Genomic DNA, 19810 nt, shown 5'->3' with positions numbered 1-19810 from the left:
GCACACACTCTCACACACACACACACACACACACACACACACACACACACACACACACACACACACACACACACACACACACACACACACACACACACACACACACACACACACATATATAAACACATTTGCTGTACGTACACACACATACATATATACACACACCTATATATATATATATACACACACACATTTATAAACACACACATATGTACACACATACATACATACATATTAGGGCTGTCCCGGTTAAGGGACGACATCCCTGCAGCAAACGCTAGCTGCGCGCGTCGTTCTAGAGGTAGGTGGTGCTTCACTTCCCTGTTCAGATTACGATTAAAGGTGCAGTGATAACATAACATTTAGATTGTTACTGCGACTGATTTAGTAAGTAAAATGACATAAAAGCTCAACAGAAATTAAGGACGGTCGGCAGGATGTCGAAAGGAGATTTTGTTTATTGCAAACAATTGTTCCGACATCAAAACATGTCGAAACACTTTCTCAAACCAATCACACACTTTTCTGTCTTCAAAATAAAAGTGCTACACTATACATCCGGTTTAACTACGTTAAGGGTTTCTCTTTAATGTACGGGCTTCATATTAGCTGCCACACCTAACAAAATAAAGTAATATAATGTATAGTACCGTATTTTTCGGATTATAAATCGCAGTTTTTTCCATAGTTTGGCCGTGGGTGTGACATATACTCCGGAGCGACTTATGTGTGAAATTATTAACACATTACCGTAAAATATCAAATAATATTATTTATCTAATTCACGGAAGAGACGAAGCAAATGTCCGCAATCGACACACACGTCAGCAATCGTCATACACACGTCAACCAATAAGAATTCGGCGGGGGAGGGTCATGGCAGAAGTGCATTGTGGGTCATGGGATGCTAACTGCTATATGCTACTGCTGTGGCTATTAAAATGGCTACGGCATAAGTTACCGCCAACATTGGTGGTAACTTGTAAAAACTGAGAAGGGACGAACAAAAATGGCACAGAAAAGGAAATCATATACTGCAGGTTACAAGCTGGACGTAGTGAAATATGCAGCAGAAAACGGCGATCGAGCAGCAGAAAGAAAGGACGCTACCGGCGCATACCAGGAGCGACAATGAGGAAGAAGATTTCATCGGATTTAGCAATCAGGAGTGACAGATTGTTTGGTAAACGTATAGCATGTTCTATATGTTATAGTTATTTGAATGACTCTTACCATAATTTGTTACGTTAACATACCAGACACGTTCTCAGTTGGTTATTTATGCGTGATATAATGTAAACTTATTCAGCCTGTTGTTCACTATTCTTTATTTTAAATTGCCTTTCAAATGTCTATTCTTGGTGTTGGATTTTATCAAATACATTTCCCCCAAAAATGCGACTTATACTCCAGTGAGACGTATATATGTTTTTTTCCTTCTTTATTATGCATTTTCGGCCGGTGCGACGTATACTCCGGAGCGACGAATAATCTGAAAAATACGGTAGCGTCCAGGAGAAAACAAAGTCTGACACTCTTTTTAGCTTTTACGGCCAAATTTATGCCAACATCGGGCCAAATTCCAGCAAGTATTTCTTCCGTGCACACACGTCTGTCTCCGTGTTTCACTCCTGAACACAAAACTTGTTCATTCTCTGCCGACACGGTGTGTTCAAAGACCATGAGAAAAATGACGGACATAACACACTAACATCAGCCATACGCACAGGGTTGTCTGGACGTACTTTAATATATTCGAGATACACCCGCGGACAGCAATCTTCACAATTTAAAATGACACTAGTGGTTTTTAATGAGAGGAAAGCTCCCAGCAACGCAAAGCAAGTGTGACGTCAGGCTCTCTTCAACTCGCTTTTTGTCATAGACATGGAGCAACAGAATCTAAACAGAGTCTCTAAACATGAGTACAGCCACCAGTAACACCAGAAATAGATGCTAGATTTGTTGCCAGTCCTTTGTTATTACAGAAAAATTGACTAAAAGGATTGGTGAAATCTCAAAAAAAAAAAGAAAAAAGAATCTCAACAAAGTACATTGTACGATAAGCAGCAACAGCTTAAAAATAGAACAAAAGTATATTATGTAAGGAAAATATTTATGTTAATACTAAACTTAACGGATTTGTTTTAAATGTATATTCACATCCCTTTTTAAAGAATATATGCATCATAGCAACTCATGTGATGACATCATATCAACCATTCCCCTAACCACGCCCCCACCGCCACAGGTATTTTGGTCATTTAGGGGAAACCCTGACATTAAAAAAATAAAAATGTCTTATATTACAATCATGCCTTGTCAGAGATGTTTTGTAACGTTATTCTGTGATATTTGCACCTAAATAAATGCTAGTACATCAGTTTAGGAATATGGGGTAGTGGGGGGGGGAGATTTTCTGCCTGACTGAAATATTGTGTAAATTATTTTATGACATGTTCTAGTCGAGTCCTAAATTACATAATGATTAGAATGCTGAATATTACATTTTACTAATTAATAGAGAAGGTTAAAAATGGTCATGCAGCAATATGAAGCCCCACTGCAACCCTTCACATCCACACCACCCCATAACTGCCCCAGCCGTTTACACCTCACATGGTCCACACCTACCTAACAAACCCTTCACAATCACGCCCCCACAACCCACTAGCCCAGTTCGCCGCACCCTGCCATCACCCACCCAACACTCCATCAGTCTGGATCAAGTGAGGAGGGAGTTGGAAGGAAACAAGGTCCGGAAGGCTACAGGCCCAGATGGCATCAGTTCCAGGCTACTCAGGGAATGTGCGGAACAGTTAACTGTTGTGGTCTATTACATTTTTAACATGAGCCTCAGCCTTACACTCTGGAAAACCTCATGTGTGGTTCCATTCCCTGAAACACCTCACTTCAAGGAGCCGAACCACTTCAGACGTGTTGCCTTGACCCCCCACTTCGTGAAGACCATGGAGCAAATAATCCTCAGCCACCTATGCACGCAGACAGTGTCAGCAAAGGACCTCTTCCAGTTTGCTGACTGTCCAGGCATCGGGGTGGATGATGCAATCATCTACCTGCTGCATTGGGCCCTCACCCACCTGAAAAGAAAAGTGCTGTGAGAGTCATGTTCTCTGACTTCTCCAGTGCTTTCAACACCATCCAGCCAGCACTACTGCGGGTGAAACTGGAAGAGGTGGGAGTGGACCGTCACCTGGCTGCATGGATTGTTAACTATCTCATTGACAGGCCGCAGTACGTGAGGCTGTTCTTCCAATGTCTGCAGTACAGCACAGGGGCTCCCCAAGGGACGGTGCTCTCACCTTATCTGTTCAAGCTCTACACCTCAGACTTCAGGCATGACTCAAACAGCTGCCATCAGCAGAAGTTCTCGGACGACTCCGGAGTGGTGGGATTTGTGTCTAAGGGGATCGAGCAGGAATATCGAGAAGTCATCTCAGGCTTTGTCGACTGGTGTACGTAATCACCTGTACTTGAACACTAGTAAAATGCAAGAGCTTGTGATTAACTTCTGACGGTCAATGGTGTACATCCTGGGATCAGATATAGAAATAGTGGACCCATTTAAATACCTGGTTTCTTATCTCAACAATACACTGGACTGGACTCCCAATTTAAACGCTGTGTACAAGAAGGGTCAAAGTCGTACACATCTTGAGGAGACTGAGGTCCTTTGCGCACCTTCTAGGACACTGTGGTGGCTTCTGCGGTGTTTTATGCTGTCGTTTGCTGGGGTGTGGGCAGCATGGCCAGACACAGGAACAGACTTAATAAACTGATTAAGAGAGCTGACTCCCTTCTAGGCTGCCCACTAGACAGCATTGAGGAAGGGGCTGACAGAAGAATACTGACCAAGTTGACATCCGTAATGTCCTATCCATCTCACCCCATGCACAATACTGTGGGGATCAACGCTAAAGAGACTTCAGACGGTACAAAATGCGGCTGCCACACTTTTGACCGGTGACCCCAGAACAGCCCATATCACCCCCGTTCTATCCAGTCTTCATTGGCTTCCAGTTAAATTCCGCATTGAGTTTAAGATTTTAGTCCTGAGATTCCGTGCGTTGCATGGTGGGGCCCCTCAGTACATCACTGATTTGCTATGCCCCTACTCCTCAGGGCGCAGCCTCCGGTCTTCAGGCCAGGGTCTTCTAAAGATCCCCAAAACGTGTTATTTTTTTTAGACCCGTGGAGACCTGGCATTCCAGGCTACAGCTCCCAGACTCTGGAACAATTTGCACCAGTCCCTCCGTGATCTTGACTGTGTTGAAACTTTTAAGAAACATTTGAAAACTTCTCTTTTTAGTAAAGCTTTTAGTTAATGCACCTTTCAACTAACATTTTTAATCCACGTTGTATCCTTTTTATGATGTTGCCCCTGTTGTTTTAATGGAATAGTTGTTTTACTTCACCAATGTTTTGTACAGCGCTTTGTGATTTTATCTGTGAAAAGCGCTTTATAAATAAAATGTACTTACTTACTTATGTGATTACTGTGATGTTTTTTTTTTGTGGTGTGCAATACGGATGTTAGTGTTTTTTTGTTGTATTTTATCTTCTATCCATACATACAGTATTAGTGAGCAATATGTAGTATTTATTACATTTACAATACGATTTACTTCTGTTAATGTATGTAAAAACCTGCACTGCAACAATGTAATTTCCCCTTTGTGGGATAAATACAAGTTTGTAGCCTAACCTATCCTATAACATGTGCACTGTCTTAAATAAAGGTGCTTATTTTTCCATGACAGGGACATCAAAACAAGACAGGTACTTGTCCACATAATTTTCGTTATTCTGGATCAAAATCAATAACATATCGACAAAAATAAATGACAAAGCAGAAGAGTCTCGCAATGCTGACATGAACAGTGTCAATTCCCTCACTTCGCTGACTTGTAATGTTCACTCGCGAGCAAGGCAGCCAAAGCGCTTATGTGTTGTGCCTATTAATGAGACTGGCTGCACGCCATGCTGTAGCTGTGTTCATCTCAAGAGCGTGTGAATGTGAGTGGAAGTGGGTACACGCCGCTCCCAGAGTCATTAGGCTCCAATAGTATGCCATAAATACTGGAAATGCTGTGCTCTAATGACAGCAATCATCTTGAGGACAAACATGACTCCGCCAATATATGACAATTCTCTCTCTCTCTCTCTCTCTCTCTTTCTCTCTCACACACTTAACGTGCATCTCTTTTTTTCCCTCACCATCCTCGTTCCCTCTTGGCTCACTTTATAGTGATATATAATCCAGATGTTGGCTTGGAACGCCAGTGAGGTCAATCGCTGGATTTGGATTTAGTCATCAGTGAGCATATCCAACTCAACAAGGACACTGCTTATCCAAAAAGGCTGTAGATACTAATCAAATTCCATTAGGCCTTAATGCATGCAGAATGACATTTGTGGCGCCACCTTTGGGTTGTGCTAAAAATGCTTTAGACGACATGCTAGAGCAGACCTGGGCATTGTGCGGCCTGCAGGCCGCATCCGGCCCTTTGTACGTCCCTGTCCGGCCCGCGTGAGGCCAATTATAAATCACAAAATAAATTTAAAAAAGCATCTATTTCGAGTGTGCAATACAACGGTGCTGCTTTTGTTTTGAAAAGCGTTATTTGTGTTATTTGTATTACTTCCGTGTGGACGTATGCTCGTGCGCGCAGCGGCAATTTCAAATTACAAAATAAATTTTAAAAAACATCTTTGTCGTGCGTGCAATACAACTGTGCTGCTTTTATTTTGAAAAGTGTTATATGTGCGTATGTCCTGTGAGGGAAGGCGCACAGCAACAAGTGATGCCCGGTTATTAGGGATGGGCGATACCACACTTTTAGGATTCGATACGATACCGATACTTTTTCTTGCATTTTCATCGATACCGATACCATTAATTTCTTATTGGCAATTTTTGTCAGTCAAAAATATTATTACTATTGTTATTATTTAAGACAAATCACAAGACAAATACAGACCATTTATACCACATTCATTAAGGTCAATATATAATAAAAGTAAAATTAAAATACATAACATAAATAGGAAAAATAAATTAAATATAAACAAAAATATACACATTTTCACTTTTGTTATTTCTCAAAAAAAAAGTATTGGCAGGAAAAGCTTAAAAAAACATTTATTCATAACAATGTTATGTTAAGGGGCGGCGTGGCGAAGTTGGTAGAGTGGCCGGGTCAGCAATCGGAGTGTTGCTGGTTACTGGGGTTCAATCCCCACCTTCTACCTTCCTAGTCACGTCCGTTGTGTCCTTGGGCAAGACACTTCACCCTTGCTCCTGATGGCTGCTGGTTAGCGCCTTGCATGGCAGCTCCCGCCATCAGTGTGTGAATGGATGAATGTGGAAATACTGTCAAAGCGCTTTGAGTACCTTGAAGGTAGAAAAGCGCTATGCAAGTATAACCCATTATCATTTATGTTTCAAACCTCTTTGTGGAAGTAAACTTATAACACTTCTCTGAAGCAAAGTCAATAATTTCCTTATCACAATAAACTAGGATTTCCTTGTCCTATAAACCTGCATACGAAAGACAGTTCCCTGAGAAAATGAACTTGGAAAAATTATCTACAAAAATGTCTGACACCTTTAGTGTACTCGAGATATGTCGTCACACGTCACACTTTACTGAAGTCTCAGATTGCTGTTCAGGAAAAGTAACAACGCTGTCGGCTGGCTGTGTGTGTGTTGCACGTTGACGACGCTCATTCGCTGTCTCCTGTGACGTGACTGGGCCAGCTCTATACTCTGCCAGGTACAGGGGTGTCCCAGCACATAGTAAGTTAAGTAAGTAATCAAAAACATCTGAAAGTGATGCTTGCACCCCCCACACGCCGTTTTTTGGTTTATATCGATACTTTTTTCAGAAAAGTGAGGCCAAATGAGTAGCGTGTGAGTATCGATATATCCATACCACAGGATCGATACGCACATCCCTACCGGTTATCCCCGAGACGCTAAAAAGAGAAAAGTTGATGACGAATGGCGTGTTTTCAACAAGACATGGACTGCCAAGTAAAGGTAAAGCCGTGTGCTTATTTGTGGTACACACGTTGCTGTGTTTAAAGAATATAGTGTAACGACCTGCTGAAGTAGATGTTGTCTTCTTGAGTTGCGTAAATGAGGAGTGAGGAGACGTGCGTGTGGAAGGAACGAGATATGTTGAGCTGTGTTAGTATAGCTTGCTCAATAAAAGTTTAAAAAGAGCGTCAGACTTGATGTGCACTTCTTCTGGACGCTACAATTGGTGGCAGAAGTAAAACTTTGCGCATACTGCACTGCTTGTGTGCTACGTCATCGGGAGGTACGTGCCACGTGAGGAGCTCGCCGCAAAGAGAGAGAGAGAGAGAGAGAGAGAGAGAGAGAGAGAGAGAGAGAGAGACAGCGTTTACAGGTGCAGCCACGCTGCTTGCCACGGGGGGAATTCCGCCCTCAATGAAGACTCCCAGGTTTGATGGCAAGGCGAACTGGGAGGAATTTCATCCCACTTCTGACATCAATTGTAGCGTCCAGAAGAAGTGCACACCAAGTCTGATGCACCTTTTAAACTTTTATTGAGCATGTTATACTAACACAGCTCAACTTATCTCGTTCTTTCCAAAAGGAAAACCAATCCTCACTCCTCATTTCCGCAACAGCAACGCTTCCTCCTTCTTCACCAATCACCTTACAGGCGTGCTACGTTCACAACAAAGAGTATGCAGGATAAAGTGACAGAAATTTAAATTTTTGTATTGAAATATACATCAGGAAGTGTTGTGTAAGAAAGTGTTAAAAATAAAACCATCAAAAGCCATCTGCTTTTGTATAAAGATAAGTTAGGTTAAATGAAAATATTATTATTATTATTATCTATCTTACGGTATATATCAAAAATAATTTGAGCAAAATTTAATTGAAATATTGTCGGTGTGGCCCTCCAGCAGTGCTCGGGTTGCTCATGCGGCCCCCGGTAAAAATTAATTGCCCACCCCTGTGCTAGAGTAAATGTAGTAAGAGTTTTCCTCTAAATGGGGGGGGACAGGGGGGTCGTCAACATTTACCAGACTAAGGCTATGTCTACACTAAACCGGATAACCCTTTAAACGAATAATTATTTGGCCTAAGCATTGTGTAAGCCACACTAAACCATCGTTTAAGGTAACCCTCCTTGGATAATTTTTTACACGGGTAAGTGCGCTGTGTATTTCTTGAATCTCCGGCTCTTAGCCTTGTATGGACTCATTGATCGTTTACAAACTGAGTTCGGAGAGGAAGTGAAGTCAGAAAGACCGTGCCCCATACAGGAAGTGATGTCAGAAAGAACATGCCACAGCCAGCTTCATAACAACCAGAGCTAACCACTGGAAAGATGGAGGCGAGTCATCCAGACATGCCCGTGTTTCTCATTCTTCTACATGTACAGACGCTTGTGGAAATCACACATGAATACCTTAAGAGAAGGAAACGCGCGATTGCAGCTATTTCAGATACCACACTTCTCAGACGGCAAGATAACTTTCGAAATGTCCAGGTCAGCTGTGATTCTACTTACTAAAAAACTTTGTCTATTTGTCGAAGAGGAGACAATGAGAATGTGATAAAAAAGGTAGCGTGTGCTTTGTATTACCTGGCCATCGAGTGAAAACTACGGAAAACATTGAATGCATTTGGACTGGCAAAGCAGACTGTATCAGTTATTGTCCCCCATGTATGTCGCGGACTCAACGTCTAGGTCCAGAGTATATAAAGTCACCAAAATCAAATGGACAATGAAGGTGAAGGCAGAAGAGTGTCTTGACCAGATACCTAGATCCCTAGATTGATTGTTGTCAAATGTTCTTTGTCACATTGTTTACTTTTACATATCCACATATCGTTGGAGGGGGGGGGGGGGTGGGTCTTAAACAACCATTGTGTGTGTGTGGACAAGGATAAGGTTAGGTAGGATTTACCCTGGATAACCTTAGCCGGCTTAGTGAAGAAGGGGCCTAAGGACCCCATAATGATGGAGATAAGGAGCGTGGACCCACTACCAATATATCTTGTATGAAATTTTGAATGTACCTAAAGGTACCTTTATTGTATTGCACAATAACGATATTCAAATAATAACAGTATTGTGCCGCTTATAGCTAGCTGGCAACTAATGCGCTAATCACCAGCTGTAAACTAACACGCTACTTACTAGCTGGCAACTGGCGCACTAATAGCTAACTGCCAACTAGCACACTAATCGCTAGCTGGCAACTGGCACGTTAATCGCTAGTTGACAACTAATACGATCACCAACTGGCAACTAGCATGCTAATTGCTAGCTGGTAACTAACTCAGCAATCGCTAGCTGACAACTACCTTGCTAATCGCTGGCTGGCGACTAACACGCCAATCACTAGCTAACAACTTGAGCGTTAATTGCGAGCTGGCAACTTGAGCGTGAATCGCTAGCTGACAACTAGAGCGCTTATCGCTAGCTATCGTAGCGATACATGAATATAATAATATGATTATTTATTTATGTTATATGTTATTATGTATTCAAATTAAACTATATGAGTGTTGGCTAAATGGCCATGTGTACTGAAAGACATTTACATTTGTGGAACATTTGCTGGGGAGGATGTAGGGGACTGGGAGGATATAAAAAATAATACAAAAATCTACCAAAAATGTAGCACTTTTGTGGACCCCCTGGGGGTCATGGACCCCCTGTTGAAGACCTCTGCTCTAAATTGCTTGACGGTGGATTGATTTTTCAATTAATCTTAATTTTAAAGACATATGATTGTCAGTCCCCTGAGAGTGTGTAACACATTTGTGGCGATCACCCTAAAGTTACAGTTGTTGTTTTGCAGTGCGCATTAAGCGGAACAATTTCAAGTCAATGGGACTCCTGGGATTTAATAACGGCTCCACCATGTGGCGTATTTATCAGACAAATAATAGCACAGGCTGCATAGTGGGTGTGCATGCTTTTGACAAATTTTCAAGCATATAACCAATGGGGTATTGCAATTATTTCCCATGACTGTGTGAATATCTTTAAAAAGCATAATCTTGTTTACTTTTTTCATAGTTTTTGTCCCAAACTACACAACAAAGCTTTTGTGTTTACATAACATCAGACTGCAAATGTGTGACAAAAGACCATATCTGTGCGGACCTCTGCACACTGGAGGATGCCATAATGTACTGCCAAGTTCTGAGCAGATGGCACTGCCGGACATATTCCATTCTGAGAGGGAAAAAAAACCCAATAACTTTGATGTCTTTTTTGTACCTGGCACCTGTTCAACTTGGCTGCCACCATCGCAGCCGCCTTCACCTAGAACCTCATATTTGCCACTCGGCAAAATAACCAAAACATTAGCTTTTCATCTAAAGTCTGCCAATGAGGAATGTCCCTGATGCAAAGTGACCATTAAACAACCACAATGCATCCCCAAGGGGGTTCCAATAATAAAGTTACGGGTGTTTGATTGTTTCCAATAACATTTTTCTTTCTTTTTGACGATTTGTAAAAACGCAGTAACAAGTAGCATTCATTCATTAAATGACATTAATACTCATTTCAACAGGTAGCGATGGGAATCCAGAACTGGTTCTTTCTTAGAACCGGTTTCCAATATATCGATTCCTTGCAATCGCTTGCCAATTTTTCAAATGATTTCCTTAAGGAAGGAGGAGGCTACGCCGGATAGTCGAACCTCAGATTCAGGAGGAACAGTGTGGTTTTCGTCCTGGTTGTGGAACTGTGGACCAGCTCTATACTCTCGGCAGGGTCCTTGAGGGTGCATGGGAGTTTGCCCAACCAGTCTACATGTGTTTTGTGGACTTGGAGAAGGCATTCGACCGTGTACCCCAGGAAGTCCTGTGGGGAGTGCTCAGAGAGTATGGGGTAACGGACTGTCTTATTGTGGCGGTCCGCTCCCTGTATAATCAGTGTCAGAGCTTGGTCCGCATTGCCGGCAGTAAGTCGGACCCGTTTCCAGTGAGGGTTGGACTCCGCCAAGGCTGCCATTTGTCACCGATTCTGTTCATAACCTTTATGGACAGAATTTCGGTTGGGGACATCTCTGCGCTGCTGACCCGTCTCCGCTCGGGACGGTTTCCTGCTGGCCCCACTATGGACTGGACTCTCGCTGATGTGTTGGATCCACTGTGGACTGGACTTTCACAATATTATGTCAGACCCACTCGACATCCATTGCTTTCGGTCTCCCCTAGAGGGGGGGGGGGGGGTTTACCCACATATGCGGTCCTCTCCAAGGTTTCTCATAGTCATTCACATCGACGTCCCACTGGGGTGAGTTTTTCCTTGCCCGTATGTGGGCTCTGTACCGGAGATGTCGTTGTGGCTTGTGCAGCCCTTTGAAACACTTGTGATTTAGGGCTATATAAATAAACATTGTGATTGATTGAATTTCTAGGCGCAGTCAGGGCGTTGAGGGTATCTGGCTTGGTGGCTGCAGGATTAGGTCTCTGCTATTTGCAGATGATGTGGTCCTGATGGCTTCATCCGGCCAAGATCTTCAGCTCTCACTGGATCGGTTCGCAGCCGAGTGTGAAGCGACTGGGATGGGAATCAGCACCTCCAAGTCCGAGTCCATGGTTCTTGCCCGGAAAAGGGTGGAGTGCCATCTCCGGGTTGGGGAGGAGATCTTGCCCCAAGTGGAGGAGTTCAAGTACCTCAAAGTCTTGTTCACGAGTGAGGGAAGAGTGGATCGTGAGATCGACAGGCAGATCGGTGCGGCGTCTTCAGTAATGCGGACGCTGTATCGATCCGTTGTGGTGAAGAAGGAGCTGAGCCGGAAGGCAAAGCTCTCGATTTACCGGTCGATCTACGTTCCCATCCTCACCTATGGTCATGAGCTTTGGGTCATGACCGAAAGGACAAGATCACGGGTACAAGCGGCCGAAATGAGTTTCCTCCGCCGGGTGGCAGGGCTCTCCCTTAGAGATAGGGTGAGAAGCTCTGTCATCCGGGGGGAGCTCAAAGTAAAGCCGCTGCTCCTCCACATCGAGAGGAGCCAGATGAGGTGGTTTGGGCATCTGGTCAGGATGCCACCCGAACGTCGCTCTAGGGAGGTGTTTCGGGCACGTCCGACCGGTAGGAGGCCACGGGGAAGACCCAGGACACGTTGGGAAGACTATCTCTCCTGGCTGGCCTGGGAACGCCTCGGGATCCCCCGGGAGGAGCTGGACGAAGTGGCTGGGGAGAGGGAAGTCTGGGCTTCCCTGCTTAGGCTGCTGCCCCCGCGACCCGACCTCGGATAAGCGGAAGAAGATGGATGGATGGATGGATTTCCTTAACCATTCTTGCGGGCGGGAATGACGTCATTACGCAATGTGCAAAGTGATGTCAGACAGCAACATGACGCAAGAGCGGAATAAGTGCTCCAAAGTTTGGCTAAATTTTACAAGAAAAGATTGCAACAGCACTACTTGTAATAACTGTGAGGTTTCTAGTTCAGCAAAAGGAAGACATATGAGCAATATGATTTAACGTTTGAACACACAGCATGCATTAACTATGAATGAATGTTGAGTTTTTGAATATCTCCGATATCATACCAGCAACAGTCATCTGGCGTAAATACAACAGGTACTAATTAACACCACCTATATATTAAAGTTAAGTTAAAGTACAACTGATAGTCGCACCCACACTAGGTGTGGTGAAATTACCCTTTGCATTTGACCCATTCCCTTGTTCAACCCACTGGGAGGTGAGGAGAGCAGTGAGCAGCAGCGGTGGCCGCGCTCAGGAATCATTTCGGTGATTTAACCCTCAGTTCCAACTCTTGATGCTGAGTGCCAAGCAGGGAGGTAATGAGTCCCATTTTTTTAGTCTTTGCTATGACTCGGGCGGGGTTTGAACTCACGACCTACGATCTCAGGGCGGACACTCTAACCACAAGGCCACTGAGCATATTAGAGCTATTACTTGTTAAATTAAAATGAATACCTTCTCATTCAGATGAGCATGAAGAGAGATCGATTCTGAGAATTACTAATAAGCCAGGGTGGGCAGTAATAGCTCCAGTTCACCTCTGCTGCTAGATTCTCCTTTTAACGTGGCAGGGAAGAGTACACTTAGGCCAGGAACAACAAATATCACCCAGCAGTGACTAAGTTTGTGGTCAAAAGATTGCAAGCATTTGTCACAGTGATTCAGATTTTCGGTAGGTGAATGTTCAATTGTAGTCAGAAAAAAGTTGCATGTTTTCCTGATATTCATCCATCCATCCATCCATTTTCTACCGCTTATTCCCTTCGGGATCGCGGGGGGCGCTGGAGTCATGTTTTTCATTATTTTATACAGGTGGAACTAAAAAAAAATATTGTGTAAAAGTCCATTCATATCAGCAATTCAACTTCAAATTGCAAACTAATATGTGATGTTTACTTTTTACATACAAAGTGAGATATGTCAAACCTTCATATGGTATAATTTAGCTTACGTTTTTTTTAATTTTTATTAATCAACAAAACAATACACAACAACGGTTTTTGAAAACCTCACATTTCTTGCGATTTTCAGATGAAGTTGTACTTAAGCTGTAAGACATACACATTAAAATTATATCAAAATAAGGCTTGAATTATATAGTTGCATTTTATGAGCCGATGTCATATATTAGTTTTACTTTATAAATAAAAACAAACCTTTGCATTATATTCAAATTTTTATATTTCCTAGGGAGATGACAAAACTTCTTAACATTTTTAAAAAGGTTACTAATTGTTACATTCTTGTGTAATTTCCAATTATGTTTTATTTTGTTAAATTCTAAAGAATAATATTTATTTCTTATATATATATATATTTTTTAAAAATTCTATGCTATGTGCCTCTTAAGACCTCTTAAGCTTTCTCCATCCATCCATCCATCCATCCATCCATCCATCTTCTTCCGCTTATCTGAAGTCGGGTGTGTTTTGTAGGAATACAGAAATTGTATTCCTGCTGTAGAAGCCCTTGCATACAGAGAAGGAGCTACACAATTTCACGTATTAATAACACATTGTTACAGTCATGCTTTGATTGGTAAATATGTTTGATAATGTAAAATGTGATACTTCTAACTGTAATAAATGCTTCTGATATTCTGTACATGTTGGCCAAGTTAATAGTATTCATATCTCTGCATGACAATGTTTTAACTGTAGTGGTAGGCTATGCCTACATATCCCAGGGTGCTTTGGGGCTGGGACTGACTTCCTGAATGACTAGTAAACATGACAGCAACGCTACCTCTCTGTGTCCCTGAGCCATTCTTTATACATGGTGTCAGAGAGTGAAAAAGAACTCAAAAGTTATAACTTTATACTCCTGTGAAGCGGTGGATGTTATCTCTTCATGAATATAGCCTGGAGGAAGCTCAGTGCTGACAATAAAAACGGAGATAAGTGAAGAAAAGTTGCTAAGCTAAAAAAAAAAAAAAAAAAAAAAAAAAAAAAAAAAGCCTGCGACTTGGCTGAGCTACACAAACCTTTCCTGATCGACAACTAAGGGAATATACAATGGCATCTACACAAATATCACACCCAGAACCATTTGACTTCTCAAATCCGTCAGGATGGCCAAGATGGATCAGAAGGTTTGAGAGATTTCGTGTTGTATCTGGATTAACAGAGAAAGAAGAGGAGTATCAGGTGAATTCACTTCTCTATGCTATGGGAGATGCAGCAGATGATATTTTGGCAGTTTTACCGTTGACTGATGAAAACAAAAAGAAGTATGATACAGTTAAAGAAGCATTTGAGCAGCACTGTGTGGGAAAACACAATGTGATTTTTGAAAGGGCCCAGTTTAACATGAGGTTCCAACAAGATGGAGAGAGTGCAGAAGCATTCATCACCACTGTGCACAAGTTAGCAGAACATTGTAACTATAGAGATCTGAAGGAAGAGCTAATAAGAGACAGAATTGTGGTTGGAATACATGACAGGAGGCTGTCAGAACAGCTACAGATGGACTCAGAATTGACCCTGGTGAAGACAATACAAAGAGTGAGACAAAGTGAAACTGTTAAGAAACAACAGACATTAATGTACAACACTGCTGGAGAAGGAGACTCCAAGATAAATTTAGATGCTGTTCAGACAAGGTTTCAGCGCCTGGGGAAAAAGCCTCAACACTCAAACAAAGGCCAAAGGTCAGACACTCAAGGAGAAAAAGAGTGTGGCCGATGTGGAAAAGGACGCAGACATGCATGGAAAGACTGCCCAGCTAAAGATGTAGAATGTCGCAAGTGTCGCAAAATTGGACATTATGCAGTGGCCTGTTTCAGAGGGAAAGCAGTAAACACAGTCACAGAGTGCCAGTCAGACGGTGACAATGATCAGGAGGACTATGCTTTTCTAGGTGAGGTGCAAACACAGACTACAAGGCCTTGGATGGAAAATATACTACTCAACGGGGAAGCCATTAATTTTAAAATCGACACAGGAGCTGACGTGACATCCATACCGGAAAGTGTCTTTAAACCAACACGAGATGGCAAGTTGGAGAAAACACTTAAGAAACTGTTTGGACCGGGACGCAACCCCCTGAATGTAAAGGGCTGTTTCCAGGGGAAAATGCTGGCAAAAGGCCTCTTTACAGACCAACATGTTTATGTTGTGGCAGGACTGACACAACCACTTCTGGGACTACCAGCCATAGAGGCCATGCAACTGGTTCACAGAGCAGAGGCTGTCACAGCGACACAGCCTGAAACAGATTTCAAAGCAGCGTATCCAGCGGTGTTCCATGGGCTTGGTGAGCTGAAGGAGCCGTACCGCATAGAGCTGAAAAAAGGAGCGACACCTTATGCTCTCTCAACACCCAGACGGGTCCCACTGCCACTGAGAGAGAAAGTGCGTGAAGAACTGGATAGAATGGAAACTATGGGAGTCATATCAAAAGTGACAGAACCAACGGCTTGGTGCTCTGGAATGGTTGTGGTTCCAAAACCAAAGCAGGACAAACTCAGGATCTGTGTAGATCTCACAAAGCTAAACAAAGCAGTGAAAAGAGAACGCCATATTCTTCCTTCCGTCGACCAAACACTTGCGATGATGTCAGAGGCAAAGGTTTTCACAAAACTAGATGCTCGATCTGGATTTTGGCAAATCCCATTAACCCCAAAATCACGACCATTAACCACATTCATCACTCCTTTTGGGAGATATCTGTTCAACCGCCTGCCCTTTGGGATCAAATCCGCTCCAGAACATTTTCAAAGAAGGATGTCACAAATGTTGGAGGATTTTGAGGGCGTGCTGTGTCATGCAGATGATGTTCTTGTGTATGGCCGTGACAGACAGGAACATGACCAAAGACTGCACAGTGTGCTCCAGAAAATGCAGGAGGAAGGCCTCACTTTGAACGAGAAGTGTGAGTTTGCTAAGGAGCACATGATCTTTGTTGGTCACAAGGTTTCGGCAAAAGGCATCGAGCCCGACCCAAACAAAACAAAAGCGATTCTTCAGATGCCAGAGCCTGAATGCGCGGAGGATGTGCGCCGCCTAATAGGCATGGCAAATTACCTGTCCAAATTCTTGCCACAACTGGCTACTGTCACCGTGCCCCTGAAAGACCTACTGAGGGAGAAAAATGAGTGGGTCTGGGGGGAACCTCAACAGACTGCTTTTCAAAAGCTGAAAGAAGGACTGAGCTCACCGACAGCACTTGCTAAATATTCAAATGCAGCAGAGACTCAAGTAGCAGCAGATGCATCAGCATACGGAATAGGTGCTGTTCTCACGCAGAAACAGGCTGATGGCTCATGGCAACCAGTGACGTTTATTTCAAGAGGACTGACAGATACAGAGAAGCGCTATGCGCAGATTGAAAAGGAGGCGCTGGCAGCAACATGGGCGTGCGAAAGACTGACCTCCTACGTGCAGGGTCTACACTTCACACTCCTGACAGACCATAAGCCCCTGGTCCCACTGTTGAGCACCAGAGGTTTGGATGATCTGCCACCAAGGGTTCTGAGATTTCGTCTGCGACTCCTGAGGTATGATTATGACATTGTTCATGTCCCAGGGAAAAACCTCATCACTGCAGACACGCTGTCTAGAGCGCCGCTTCAGGACAAGATGTCACCTGGTGACTTGGAACTTGAAAGAGAGGTCCAGGTGTTTGTGAATGCTGTTGTGTCCTCACTCCCCGCTACAGACACACGATTGGAAGAAATTAAACGGGCACAACAAGCAGATGAAACATGCAAAACAGTGTCACACTACTGTCTGACAGAATGGCCGGAAAAACACACGCTGAGGCCAGACGTTGCCCCCTACTGGAAGGTCAGAGCAGACCTGTATCTTGCAGATGACCTTCTCATGAAAGGCGAGAGACTGGTGATACCACAAGCACTCAGAAGGGAGATCATGACTAAACTTCACGAAGGTCATCAAGGAATCTCCAAATGTCGCTCTAGAGCCAAGGAATCGGTATGGTGGCCTGGAATCACTGCCCACATCAGAGAGGCAGTGGACCAGTGTGAAACGTGCCAAAAATATAGAATCCAGTACAGAGAGCCGCTGATGGAGACCACAGTACCAGATCGCCCATGGCAAAAGGTGGGGATGGACCTGTTTGAATGGAGCAAAAAGACTTACCTGCTTATTGTTGATTATTTTTCTAGGTACATCGAGGTGGCAGAGCTCAGAGTTACGACATCTGAGGCCACCATTGGAGCTGTGAAAGATGCTTTTAGTCATCATGGTTACGCACAGACTGTGGTTTCTGACAATGGGCCCCAGTTTTCGTCGGAGGCATTCAGAGCATTTGCAAAAGAGTGCAGCTTCACACATGTCACGAGCAGTCCTCGCTACCCACAAGCGAATGGTGAAGCGGAGCGTGCTGTTCAAACTGTCAAGAAGCTGTGGGAAAAAGACACTGACCAAGTCAGGGCACTACTGGCATACAGAGCCACACCGCTAGAGCACGGATTCTCACCAGCGCAGTTGCTGATGGGGAGGAACCTGCGCACATCGCTGCCGCAGCCTTCAAGCAAGCTGGATCCTAAATGGCCCGAGCTGCAGGAGTTTCGCCAGAAGGATGAGGAAGGGCGACGCAAGCAAGCTGCAAACTACAACCACCACCACCGTTCCCGTGCGCTCCCAGAGCTCCCGTCTGGACAGAAAGTGTGGGTCACCACGGAAGCGACCCCTGGGACTGTATTGGGAAATGCCCACACACCAAGGTCATACTTGGTAGAGACTGACAGGGGCGTTCTGAGGAGAAACAGAATCCACCTCAGAGCCACAGGTACTCCTCCTGGACAACCACAAGTCACCAGGTCAGGCAGAGTGACAAAGGCTCCTGAGAGACTTGATTTGTAGAACTCTAAAGTATTTCAAGTTCTTGTTTGTGAAAAAAAAAAAAAAAAAAAAGAAAAAAAAAAGAAATGTAAGCGTTTTGTAGAACTCTAAAGTATTTCAAGTTCTTGTTTGTGGAAAAAAAAAAAAAAAAAAAAAGAAGTGTAAGCGAAAGATGATTGTAATACTATGTCAGAGTTATTCATTTACAGTGGTCTAAGTTCATCTAAAATGTTTGAATAAGTTTGCTTATTAGTTTGTGTTTGAATATGTTGTTGCTGAACTAAGAAGGGGAGGTGTAGTGGTAGGCTATGCCTACATATCCCAGGGTGCTTTGGGGGCTGGGACTGACTTCCTGAATGACTAGTAAACATGACAGCAACGCTACCTCTCTGTGTCCCTGAGCCATTCTTTATACATTAACCTTCACTATTTATTAATAAAATGTTTCTATTCAGCCTGTTAAACATTCTGTATTTGTGGATTATCAATCAGAACAGGTTATAAAGGAATATACCATAGCGCTGGGGAATACTGTGTAGTGAACTGTAATTACCCGATGTAGGCTACAGATGGCAGTGACAGGCTTGGCCGCAGTATTAAACCTAGTCTCAGTGGGAGTGAAGAAGAAGACGAAAGCGAAGAAGAAGTAAAGAAAAGAGAAGAAAAGAGGAGTGCAAGACAAGTGTGTTTTGTGTGTGTGTTGCTCTTCTGCCTACGCAGTTCGACACTGCCATTTGTGAACATAAATAAAATGTTGACTTGTTCAAAGACAGCATACCTGCTTCATATCGCCGCTTCTATTACAATACACTTCATTTCAAGCTGCCAGAAAAACATTTATTTAGGTGTAATATCACAGAATAACATTACAAAACATATTTGACAAAGCATTATCATCCTATAAGACGATTTTTCTTTGTTGAAACCATATGTTGAAGCGTAGCACTATTATTGTGAAGCTGGACGTGTGTGACTGGTATAAGAAAAGACTTGACATATTTAAAGAAAGTCTCAGATTAAAGGGACTTCAGACTTTCTCTCTACATCTTGTTTTTGCTGATCTTTATTCCATCTTAATAAAGCGGTTCGAGTAACAATCTACATTTGATGTTATCAACATACTTGCCAACCCTCCCGTTTTTTAGCGGAGAATCCCGTTATTCAGCGCCTCTCCCGACAACCCCTCCGGCAGAGATTTTCTCCGACAAACTCCCGGCATTCAGCCGGAGCTGGAGGCCACGCCCCCTCCAGCTCAATGCGGACCTGAGACTGAGTGGGGACAGCTATTCTCACGTCCGCTTTCCCACAGTATAAATACGCTTGCAAGTTCCAAAACGAATGGAAACAAGAATTTCAGTTCATCCAGGACAGTTTGAAGGGGAAGGTGTATGTTGCCTGTAAATATGTAGAACAGGACTTCTCCATTGAACACGGGTGGCCGAAATGATTTCTCAGTCATGAACAGAGAAG

General features: G+C 43.4%; 2 protein-coding genes across 3 annotated transcripts in view; one reads left to right on the top strand and one right to left on the bottom strand.

The window, feature by feature from the left end:
* Positions 1-19810, bottom strand: part of prr16 (proline rich 16) — a 66001-nt gene that overhangs the window by 17468 nt on the left and 28723 nt on the right. The window contains exon 3 of one of the 2 annotated variants that reach the window (XM_062025546.1): positions 2967-3101. The exons of the other annotated variant lie outside the window; for it this stretch is intronic. The gene's annotated coding sequence lies outside the window, so the exon portion shown is untranslated. Of the gene's footprint in view, positions 1-2966; positions 3102-19810 lie in introns of those variants that run through there. 2 annotated transcript variants of the gene reach the window in all.
* On the top strand, positions 14259-17752 carry LOC133632823 (uncharacterized protein K02A2.6-like). Its single transcript, XM_062025536.1, has 2 exons — positions 14259-17596; positions 17662-17752. The coding sequence occupies exons 1-2, from the start codon at positions 14549-14551 to the stop codon at positions 17698-17700; spliced, it is 3087 nt and encodes a 1028-aa protein (XP_061881520.1). The 5' UTR covers positions 14259-14548; the 3' UTR covers positions 17701-17752.

This window comes from Entelurus aequoreus, linkage group LG17 (assembly GCF_033978785.1).
Source record: "Entelurus aequoreus isolate RoL-2023_Sb linkage group LG17, RoL_Eaeq_v1.1, whole genome shotgun sequence".
Lineage (NCBI taxonomy): Eukaryota > Metazoa > Chordata > Actinopteri > Syngnathiformes > Syngnathidae > Entelurus > Entelurus aequoreus.
Note: the sequence above shows the minus strand (reverse complement) of the source record. Positions and strands in the feature narration are given on the sequence as shown.

Coding starts and splice junctions, on each gene's coding strand:
- LOC133632823 (XM_062025536.1), top strand. CDS start 14,549: ATGGCATCTACACAAATATCACACCCAGAACCATTTGACTTCTCAAAT. Junction 17,597..17,661: donor CAGATCGCCCATGGCAAAAG/GTGGGGATGGAC, acceptor TTATTTTTCTAG/GTACATCGAGGTGGCAGAGC.